The sequence below is a fragment of the Crocuta crocuta genome, unplaced genomic scaffold, assembly GCF_008692635.1.
Source record: "Crocuta crocuta isolate KB4526 unplaced genomic scaffold, BGI_CrCroc_1.0 scaffold560, whole genome shotgun sequence".
Lineage (NCBI taxonomy): Eukaryota > Metazoa > Chordata > Mammalia > Carnivora > Hyaenidae > Crocuta > Crocuta crocuta.
In genome coordinates, this window is record NW_027529656.1 from 542,052 (window position 1) to 553,863 (window position 11,812).

The 11,812-nt window shown below is 32.9% G+C and overlaps 1 protein-coding gene across 1 annotated transcript; it reads right to left on the reverse strand.

Annotated features, from left to right (window-relative positions):
* Positions 1–1,127: 1,127 nt before the first annotated feature.
* Positions 1,128–11,477, reverse strand: MGAT4C (MGAT4 family member C). Its single transcript, XM_077762828.1, has 3 exons — positions 11,331–11,477; positions 5,256–5,403; positions 1,128–2,299 (listed from the first exon to the last, which is right to left on the reverse strand). Exons 1-3 carry the CDS (start codon positions 11,475–11,477, stop codon positions 1,158–1,160), a joined length of 1,437 nt encoding a protein of 478 aa, XP_077618954.1. The 3' UTR covers positions 1,128–1,157.
* Between the last annotated feature and the right edge of the window lie 335 nt (positions 11,478–11,812).

Consider the following 11,812-nt stretch of genomic DNA (forward strand, 5'->3'; position numbering starts at 1 on the left):
AATGTGATTTATGGAAGAATTATACTAGCTGTTTCAAGAGAGCATAACTTATTATCTGAGACTCATGTCAAGGAGAATAGAAAACATAATTTATGTGAGGAGCAATCTCTACGTAAGGGAAAGAGCACTGTGGATATCAGAACACCTGATCTCTCATTTTGGCTTTACTATGAACTAACTCTGAATATAGAAAAGTCAACTGATTTCTAGGTTTCCTACTTTTCTCTTTTATAAGATGTCCATTAAAACTCTAAAAAAAGTATATGATAGATTACAATGATTTCAGTTATATGAATTTTAATACAAAACATATAAAATCAATTTCAAAAATTTTCTGCATGTACTGAAAATGTAAGAATGAGCTAACTATAGGCCTTCTCTAATTTCTTCTATTAAATGTAGGTACCCAATATAACTTGAAAATATTGAGCATAACTATTCTTTTTGCAAAAGGGAAACTAGAAAAGACTGCTTCCCACAGAAAATTTATTAACAATAGGTGCTCAATTGTTTTTATACAATGAACAATGCCCCTTTTTATATAAATAATCAGGGGAGAAATATTTTTAAACCATTTTTTTTCTTTCCATTACCCCACCCACACATAAAATTTTGCTGTAAAGACATCACTTCTATGAGGAGGTATTCATTGCAGATGTACAGAGGTCTATGAAAATCTATGTTTACAAGAAAAAGAACAGATTATCATTCTAACCAACTGCATATTCACACAGGTCCTTAATAAGAGCTATCTGATGATATAATGAATTATCAATTCTTGAGGAAGTGCATACAGTTGGCAACTATTTTTTAAGACTCACTATCAAGCCAACTAAGTTTTCTCATTTTAAATCCTTCATGTCACCTTTTTGACATTTAGTTGAAAATCTGGAACAAACACGGTAACATTAAAAATATAAATGAAATTAACAACGGACTGATATTCAACTTTGGAAGTTAAAATAAACTCAAGCGTATATTAGGGTAAAATCATGTTGACAATATGTAAATCAAAACTGTAAAAATGATTGGACTTTTCTTTTAAAATGTCCCCTCCATTGCTTTCTCTCCAAAGGACAAAAGTAGCAAAAGAGGAAGGTAGCAAAAAATGAAACAGGAAATCCTGCTTTAGTAACTGGACATCTCGATTTAATTGGCTAAAAAGTCCAAATGCTAATACTCCTAATAATCAGCCATTCCTTTTGTGTTTTGGTTACATATATCCTTATACAATGGATATCAAATGGAATTTTTTGATTCACCTCGGAGATCTCAAAGTTTCCATTTTTGAATTCTCCTAGTCGTAAGTATGTAACACATTGTCTACTTTGCTTGAAATCTATAACATTTTCCCCAACATCTAGGGCTCCATGATGCAAAATGTCATTTTGCCTATCTTCTGTTCCAGTACTCACTTTAATTTTTTTAATTAAAATTGGATTTTCAAATATAATCACAAAGACGTCTCCTGCTGAAGGTGGTTTTCCCCAAAAGTACTCGTCAACACTACTATAAGCCTTGCTTGCTTCATAATTTTCAAAAACATTCATGTTGGTATATAGATTTGCAGGAGGGTTATCAGGGATGTCAAATGACTCTTCTTCAAAATCATCATCCTTCAGCTTATTTTCAGTCCCTTTATATGATGAATAATAACCCATGTGCTGAAAGAGAGATGGTTTAAAACGGATCACATTTTTCTGAGCTAAAAGACCCCGAAAATGAGTCAATAGCCAATCACAAGGCATTTCTTGATAAAACATCAATAAAAAGTGTGCCAAACGTGGGAGATCATGAGAATGATAAAGTTTTCCAATGTAGCCAAGCTTAGAGAACTCAAGAGTTACCCAGTAGGTTCCTTCTAGGGATGTAATGACTTTCTTGATGGCAGTTAAGAAATTTTTTGAACATCGAACATCATCTTCAAGCATTACATAATAGTCTGAAGTATTGGCACAAAAATTAAGCAGAAAAGCATAATCTACATTTTGCTTGGAACGAAATCTGACTCTGTCTTCTGGATCATTGTAATTTCTTTTAAGGCCATCCAGGATTGGGTAATATTCCTCTGGAGCATGTATAACTATTAGTCTTCCTGCAATAATATGGTGGGCAAATTTCTGTGTAATATCCTGGACTATGACCTCACGCCAAGATGAATTAAAATCTGCAAGATGAACCACCACTGAAATTTCCTTCAGCTCTTCGTAGCTGGACTGCTCAAAAATTGACTTGATTGTCTCAAGTAAATAGTTTCCTTTTTTTCTTTTCACTGAGGACAGTCCAATTGTAAGAAACCCTGAGCAAAAGAATTCAGAAGGAAGACAAATTAAATGTGAAACAGATTTTGAATAACATAGAAAAAACTCTTTCCCCTTAGGCCTGCTACTATATTAGGTAAATCTAGTAAATGATATGCATAGAATATTTTGTGATTAAACAATTATGCTAAACATATAAAGGCTATAGTTCCTAATACATAATTGATTTTTCTATAAAAAAGTCTATTAAGTACAATGACATATGAGCCTTACTGCTGTAAATATTTGTTTATGAAATAAAAAATATGATTGAAGACATTTGACAGCTTAACACTTTCATATATGCCCATTAAAGAAGATAGATGTTTGGATAATATCCACACTATTAAAAAATGCAAAAGGAGAAGGTAATTCACACTTAAGGATGACAAACTAGTCTCAAAGATAAAAAAAGAAAATTAAGCATAACTAATTCTTTTACTCATCTTTACATTTTTCATAGAAAACATGGTACATTTTCATTGGCCTTTGATCACTGTCATTATATTACACCAAAAAATTAATAATTGGACTTTGCAATTTTATTTTGAAATTTACCTATCTTTATAATTAGAATGCAAACAAAATTATAAACTGTTTTTTAAAAATTGAATTATTACTCAAGTGCATTACACATTGTTCTAATATATGAATATCTCAGTTTTCCTTAATTTGAAACACGTTTTCCAGAAATTTTGTCTGGAGGAATTTTTAGCAGATACCTAAAATCTAAAATTACAAACTGGATATTTGTAGAAAATAAAATAAAAGTTTGTGCAATGGCAGTTTACTTCTCAAAAGTGTAGTGGTCTTTTTACTGAAATCTTTTCACTTTTTAAAGCTCTGATTCTCACCATGAGCCAGACTGAATAAAATTTCATATGCACTGTTTGGAAAAATAGAAAAATGTTTTTTATTTCCCAAGATCATTGTTGTTGTTGTTTTAATTTTATTTATTTCTGAGACAGAGAGAGAGAGAGAGAGAGAGAGAATGATTGGGGACGAGCAGAGAGAAAGGAGAGAGAACAAATCCCAAGCAGCCTCCTAGCCCTGCACGAAGCCTAATGTGGGGCCCAATCTCATGACCTGAGCTAAAATCAGGAGTCCCACGCTTAACTGACTTGAGCCACCCAGGTGCCCTGCGATAACCGTTTTAATTCAGACACTTATTTGTTGTGACTTATACAATACTGAAAAAGCCCTGGCCAAGAAAATTCTTTCTCACTAGTCTGTCAGAGAGGTAGCGATTAGGGTGGATTTACCACCCTAAATTCTTCTGAAAACTGAGGATGTTCTCTGGTACCATTAAACTCAAGATACCAGCCTTTGCTGATAGCCTTTACAAGAGCCAGTGGTATCAGGATACTTTCCACATAAAAGGCAGGAGACTATGCCTTTTATCTGTAATATGCATCTTGAAAATTCCTAATAGCCTTTTGGGATAGCTTTGCACTCATCATCATTCTGCTTTATAGATGAGGAAACTAAACCACAGGGAGATGCATTAACTTGTGCAGTGTTAACACTTTGTGAGAAGTATGGTGCCATGTTCCCAAATGCACAGCTTGTACCCTCTGTTTATATCGTCTCTTTGTATAAAACAGCAGCATATGTGCCAACACACATTAGTAAACTTAGGATGGAAAGGGAGAATTAGTAATGTTTGCACAAAGGTAGTATAACAGATGGAGATAAAAATAAACAGTGGCAAACTTATGCAATTAGAAGAAAGCTTAAGAGCAATAGACATTTGAAATGAAGGAATGATGGAAGATAGACCTAAAGAAACCTGCATTAAGTTAAGCTGCAGATTTCCTCAACCTGGTGATCACAGACTGATACAAACATTTCTTAACAGGGAACTCAATTTCTGTGGTCTCCACACGATCTGTTAAGAAATTCATGATATCACTGTGTTTCATTGATTCCACGAATCATGTTTTTCACACAGAAACATTTTAAAAGCAGGTTGAATACTACAATTGATGGCATCTTACAATTAAAATGATAAAGTGTATTTTCTTGGTGGCACATTAATTAGATCATGATACTCTGTAGAGTTTATAGCGTCTTGAAATTCATGAAGCATGTGTCATATATAACTTCTTTGATCCAAACTGCCTGTAGTGAGTTGAATAGTTTTCTATTTAACTTCAGAATGTGACCTTACTTAAAAATTGAGTTTTTGCAGATGCAATTAGTTAAAGATCTTAAGATAAATCATATCAGATTTAGAGTGGGCTCTACATTCAATGACAGGTGTCCTTGAAGAAGAAAAGAAAACACAGAGAGACACAGCAAGAGAAGAAGATCATGTGGAGATGGCAGCTGGGATAACAGTTATGCCCCCACAAACCAAAGAACGCCAAGAGAGACCAGAAGCTGAAAGAGGCAAGAAAAGATTCTCCCCTATTACTTTCAGAGGGAGAGTGGCTCGGCCAGCGCCTTGATTTCGAACATCTGGTCTCCAGAAACATGAGAGAATAAATGTCCGTCGTTTTAAACTACTTCGTTTGTGGTAATTTGGTATAGCACCTTGGGAAACTAAAACAGTGACTTTCACTACTTCAAAAGTGGTGGCAAGTCATAAAAACCAAAGCATTAGAGTTGGAAAATATATCAATATGGGAATAGTTGTTTTTAAAAATACCTTTAAAATTTTAAATAAATTGATTTTTCTCAGCGTTTCTACATGGTTCTATAATAAACCACTTGAAAGTTTATATTACAATTAGGCCTTTTAAAAAATTTCTTTTTGTTGTTATTCATGGAATAAGATCAGTGAGTAATTGCAGTTTGTGAAGTTGCAAACATTGAAATGTTTCCCAAATAATGTATTATATTAGTAAACCCGATAAAGTTTTATTGCTCTACAAATGAAGTCGGTTGTCATTATTTTAAATAAAAAATATTTTATGTACTATATTCTTGATTTAAAAGTGTAGGGATACTTACGCTTTCTTTGTAAAGGTGTGGCAGCTAAGAAGCGATAGGTGACATTGATGGCTCCTGAGAAATTAGATAAATCTTTGAAAGTATGCACATAGCGATCTGAATTCAGTTGATGTGTGGATGTTTCTCTTATAAGTTGTTTGTCTCCTTCCTGAATGCCAAGAAGGTGGAAGAGAAAATAAATAAATAATAGATGGTTATGGATTAAAGTTTCTCCTTATGTAGCGAATATATGGGACTGATATATAACATAGTTATTACATAAATCTCAACTACTGGTACCATAAATTGTAGATCATTATCTCTCACCTGAATTCTCACCTAAAGTCTCTACTCCAGGCTCTCCTACTCTATTGCCCTCTTTATATTCCTCTTCCGTTTGCTTTTCTACAGCATACATTAATAATGGCATTTTCTTTTTTTTTCTTTTTTTTAAAAAATGTTTTCAATTTATTTATTTTTGAAACACAGAGCACAAGTGGGGGAGGGGCAGAGAAAGAAGGAGACAGAATCCAAAGTAGGCTCCAGGCTCTGAGCCGTCAGCACAGAGCCGGATGAGGGGCTCACACTTAGAAACCGTGAGATCATGAATTGAACTGAAGTCAGACATTTAACCGACTGAGCCACCCAGGCGCCCCAATAATGGCATTTTCTTGACCAAAAAAAAATCTTCACGTGAAAACTCCCACTGCCTTCATTTAAAATTCAAATTCATCACAATAATTCAATGGTCTTAAAAATTCACAATCGTATACTTTATAGTTTCACGTAAAACTAATTCTTACTACCTTTCCCATACCTAAGTCATATTAAGCTATTTCCTTTTCTTCAAGCATTGTTAAATAATATTACACAATATTTCTATATAATTCTTTCTGGATAGTTTATTAGTCAAGAAGTTTTAGTCAGTTACTTATATGGCCACTATAATTAAAGACTGTTAAGAATAGATAGCCATGGTTCTTGTGACATTGTGGTGTTTTTTAAAAATATCTTTAAGATATCTTAAGGTAAATTTGTACCAAGTCAAGGAAATGTCTTCAGACCTTGCATTGGTTTTTCTCACGATATGTTTGCTCATTGTGTGTGTGTGTGTGTGTGTGTGTGTGTGTGTGAAATTCTGTTGCAGGTGAAGTCTAGTTCTTTTATATTTAAGATGCCTATTGTGTAATTGGTAATGGACTTGTGTCATTCAATCTCTGGGCAGGTTTATTATTTTTTTCTTTTTTCTATTCATTTGCTTTTATTTATTTTATTTATTTTTTAAATATAGTTTATTCTCAAATTGGTTTCCATATAACACCCAGTACTCATCCTAATAAGTGCCTTCCTCAGTGTCTGGGCAGGTTTATATTAAAAATATATATTCATTTCCCCCTTCTTCTCCCCCTTGTTCTTCAGTTTGCCTCTCGAATGCTGACAAAAACTGAGAACTGATGGATGTAGGGGGGAGGAGGGGATGGGCATGGAGGAGGGCACTTGTGGGGAAGAGCACTGGGTGTTATGTGGAAACTAATTTGACAACCAACTATTCGTAAAAAAAATATATATATATATATATTCATATTTAGCTTAAAATATATGTTAGCCATTAATTGGTCTGCTTTTCTCCCTTTCAGTACAAGTTCAATAGTAGACTTTGATTAGCTAGTGACCTTTTGATCAAGTCTTTACTGATTACACATTATTAGCAAAATATCGACTTGATTGCCCTTTGTACATGGCTTACTACAATGGGTAGAATATATTTAAAAATAACCTATTCAGAAAGAATTTTGCTGTTTCTGGCAAGTGTCTACTGTACTATGTGATGTTATATGGATCCACTTCTACTATTCCACATAGAATGGCAGATCAAGCCCGTGAAAGTCATGAAGAAAATAAGGAAAGTAAATGCATTAAACAAATTTGGTCCTCATATTATCTGCCTATGGTCAATAAAACTTTAATTGAACTCCTGCTATACAAATTAGAAAGGATTCAAGTACGGTTTTTACCTTATTTGGAACATTCACCACTTTACATAAAGTCAGATATCAATGCAGAAAGTGACTGGCTCAAAATTTAAATTCAATGGCAAGACTGGAATTGTCTTAGAATAAATATTGAGAATAGCAGGCTATGACAGATCATTACCAATTCAAGATCCACTCTAAATGTCCTTTTTGTATACTCAATTATGCTTATAAACCTATACTTGGTCATTAATACTGTATTTCTATATTTTATATTGCCTTGATAACTGAGAAAAAATATGTCAGTCCTTTAAAATATTTACAATATATTTGCCATCTATAAGTGACAGGCTTTCAAAATATATGGAATCATACCTTGAATTCTATATTGCTTATAAATATACTAATTGAATATCTATTAAATTGTGATATTTTAATTTTTTACACATAAATATTTTCCTCTGTGTCTTTCTGAGAACCTATAAAACATTACTAAAGTTTTAAAATCCACAAACTTAGGATTGCCAAAACGTAACTAAGGACTCAGTTCAACATCAGCTACTTTAATAGTAATGTAATAGTGCCCATTATCAATAAGGTCTAGAAGAAATTTCTATAAAAATCACAGTTAACACAGTACTGAATTCATTTTACCATTCTGTTCTTATGTGCTGTTACATTCTAAAGGCAGTGCAGGATATTGAATATTTCTTTAAGAATTCTATCTTGAATGTGTAAAAATCCAGACCTTTTCTGTGTTAAGATAGAGTACATTCATCCTGATTGAAGGACATAACAGAATGTAAAATAAAATGGAACTTATATGAAAGCACTTTATTAAATTCTCAAGAACAAGCTTCTTTACACTTTGCAGCATAAATAAATAATGCAACTTTCACCTGAGTCAGCCTTGTTGGCTGCTTTCCAGAGGCATCTACCTGAACTGCTAGGCTCTCCCTGGATACCTTCTTTCTGTAGCTACTATACTGTGGTGTATTTCTCAGTAATAAGACAAAGCTTTATGACAATCATTTTCTGGATAGGAATGCAATTCAATGGACTAGCTACAGACTAAGTATATACCCTAGTGGCTACTTTGAAGATGCTCACAGCCCAGAGGCTAAGTTGATTGGGCATGCAGTGTCTCTTCTACTTAGTTTGCCTTGTAATAGCATTTGTCTCTTACACTGAGCTTAGATTCCTTTCCCAGTGAAAGGCACGTATGTTCCGAATATGCAAACAGCACATTAAACTGTTATATGCCCAGTATTCAGGCCACAAATGGATTTTCCAGCAAAAAACAGCAGAATATAATGTGCTAAGTAACTCCAGAGATTTTTAACGTGTAACTGTTTATCTGTTTTCTCCAAATTGTAACTATTATTTCCCCCTGAAATAAGGAAGACAGGAAAAAGAAAGACCTCCTAATGTCTATGTTTAGAAAATTGTACACATTGTGGCATTCTGGAGTCAAAAAAATCAAATCAGATAATTTTATGACATCTGAAATAAACACAGACCTTTTTAGTCAAAGGAAGAAGTGTTAAAAAGAAACTATTTTGAATATTAGTAGGTGGCTGGCTTTCCATGGGTATTAAACAGTTTTAGAAAACCAATATTGGGGTGCCTGGGTGGCTCAGTTGGTTAAGCATCCCACTTCGGCTCGGGTCATGATCTCACGGTTCATGGGTTCGAGCCCCACATCGGGCTCTGTGCTGACAGCTAGCTCAGAGCCTGGAGCCTGTCTTCAGATTCTGTGTCTCCCTCTCTCTCTGACCCTCCCCTGCTCATGCTGTCTCTATCTCTTTCTCAAAAAGAAATAAAACATTGAAAGAAAAAACAGTATTATGTAATTTTACATTAATTATTTAAAGAACTTTTTAAACCTTTATATATATTAAGCTTTCAGATAAAAATTAGCTCTAACTGCAATTTAGGTAAAAAAATCGTCCAGTAAATAGTGAGAAATTAAACTAGCAAAAATACTGTCATTAAATTTTCAGTAAAGGTTATGATATTATTTAACAATCATTTTAACTCATTTTTCCACTTTAATATAAGTGTTTAAAAATAATTTTATATATTTTTTTAATTTTAGAGAGAGAGTGAAAGCATCAGCAGGAGAGAGGGGCAGAGGGAGAGGAGAGAATCTTAAGGAGGCTCTATTCTTAGTGTGGACACAGACACAGGGCTCTATCCCATGACCCTGGGATGATGACTTGAGCTAAAGAAGAGTTGGATGCTCCACCAACTGAGCCACCGAGGTGCCTCCAAATAATTTCAATTTTAGAACTAACGAGAAATATCTTCTGTATAATTGGGCTTATTTGTAAATTTGACTAGATATACGTCTAATATAGACAGAGAAAATTTCCTTGAGAAAGTACTCTTTAGTAAGAGCTGCTTCATTAAATCATACCTTTTACATTATATGGCTAGGACTGAAGTGTAGATAGAACTGGGGAAAATTCACAAAACAGGGCAATAGTATTTGATCTTTTTGTAGATATATACTCTATTATNCTGTTTAAAATGAAACACTGCAGTTGCATTTGAAAGTGTCTCATGAATCCAGCAAGTCGTTAAATGCAATAAGGATCCTGTCAATACTGTGTGTTTGATTTACAAGATGTGATTTACTGCTACCAGTAGACACAGATGTAAGAAATAATTTTTATTACAAAATTAAATCACTTATGAAAATCTCTTCTAATTAATTTGTGATCTTTAATTTTATCCAGAAAAATATAGCTGGATCACATGGGTCTTGATATATTGTCTTTAAGTCTTATAAACCTAATAATCAGGTTTAAAGAAAAATCAAAATGCATATCATTAGTACATTTCTACAGTTTTCTATGTTTACCTAAATCATCCCTAGTCAAATTTTATGAATCTGTGGTGATTTCAGCCACTGTGAATTGTCTGTGGATCATAGAATGAAGGGTCCACAAGACGAAGACCTGTACATGAATGTAAAAGTCATAGGCAAAGCCAAAATCTAGGAATCTGGCAGAATTTCATCATCAAACAATGCTAAAGGAAGTAAGATGCTTTACATAAGACTTCCTAAGAGTATGTGTACCAACTAAGATCAAATGGTTAGTTATAGGACATAGAATAGTATATGGAAAATCATGGGTAGTTAATAAATCATGTTCAATAAATAAAACATTTTACTGGGGAATGTTTTTGGTGGTTATTGTCAGATTTTCTCTTGCTAATATATTAATTGAAACTTTCAGCATGCTTGCACTATGGAAAGTACTTTTTAGTCCTTTGTGTGTCCAAGATTTTGATTTTCTGAAATATATGAATAGGAATAATAGCATAAAAATTAGGATTTTTCCAGATAACTTAAGCTCAATTCAGAATGAAAATGAGTAAGCAATAATGCCCATGTTATTCTCATCAGACATGAAATGAATGATGTGATACTTATAACAACAAATAATAGAACAAATTAAGTTCTCAGAATTAGCCAGAGTAAGTCCTTTGTACATTTCTAGAATTTACTTAAAATTAATTTATATGCTATATACTAATTTATTCTTTTTTAAACTACTGAATAGTTTTCACATCATTGTTTCTAGTTCTTAAGGTTCTATGTTACTCTTCAGTAAATTTAAATATATAACATGGTGGCCATTTATGGCTATTCAAAATCAAATGAGGTGTCATATATAATAACAAAATAGAATAATTAGTATCATTAGTTAAAATATAGAATTTTGAAAATCTTTATAAGAAAATTGTAAAGGACTCATATCTGTAAGCAATTTTCAAAGTTCTATATTTTTAAACTAAATCTCAAAGTGGTTCAACATACTATTAATTCAGCATGGTGATGATGGCTAATTTGTTTATAATTAAATATACATATTTGAAGTGCAAGATACAACATTAAAGAAAATGTTGCAACATAAACCAAAATAATTGTAATGTTGTTAATATATAATTAATAAAAAAAAGTAGCTAGATAGAAAACATGCATGTCACAATTTTGCTCAAACTAGGGTTGTGCCAGCAGCCTGGGACTGAAGTTTGTTACAATTGGACTAAGTTTAGTTTGACTCAGGCCTTATTTGTAACAACAACAAAATAAAGAACCTCCAAAACTTACCAGAACATAGCTGTCTTCAATGTACAAGTTCATAAAGAGAAGGAAAATGACAAGAACTCCCAAGAATGACACTGTGGAACGTTTTCGCAGGCATCTCATTTTATCTAGTATTTCAAAAATATGCTTCATTTGATAAAATTTAAGCATTCTATCCTGTGGAAAAGAGGCACTGAATTACTGGCAATGAATGTTGGATGTAAATATTTCTTCATCATAGATATAAAAAACCAGGCCTTAATAAAATGTCACCCTTCAAATGTTTGAACTAATATCATTTCCACTTTCACACATATGATTACAGAGTGTTGATATCTTAACATAAGGTCAATGCACCAGGTTTATATTGTTGTAAAGTATTTTGTTTCAAATTTGTTTTACATGGATAGATTTTTAATGTACCTAGAAGTTACAAGACAGTGATGTTTATAAAATAAACTGGAAACTATCTGTAAGATGTTAACAGCTGCTATCTTGGTATAGAA

Coding starts and splice junctions, on each gene's coding strand:
- MGAT4C (XM_077762828.1), bottom strand. CDS start 11,477: ATGCTTAAATTTTATCAAATGAAGCATATTTTTGAAATACTAGATAAA. Junction 5,404..11,330: donor TTGAAGACAGCTATGTTCTG/GTAAGTTTTGGA, acceptor CTTGGCATTCAG/GAAGGAGACAAACAACTTAT. Junction 2,300..5,255: donor CACACCTTTACAAAGAAAGC/GTAAGTATCCCT, acceptor TCTTTTGCTCAG/GGTTTCTTACAATTGGACTG.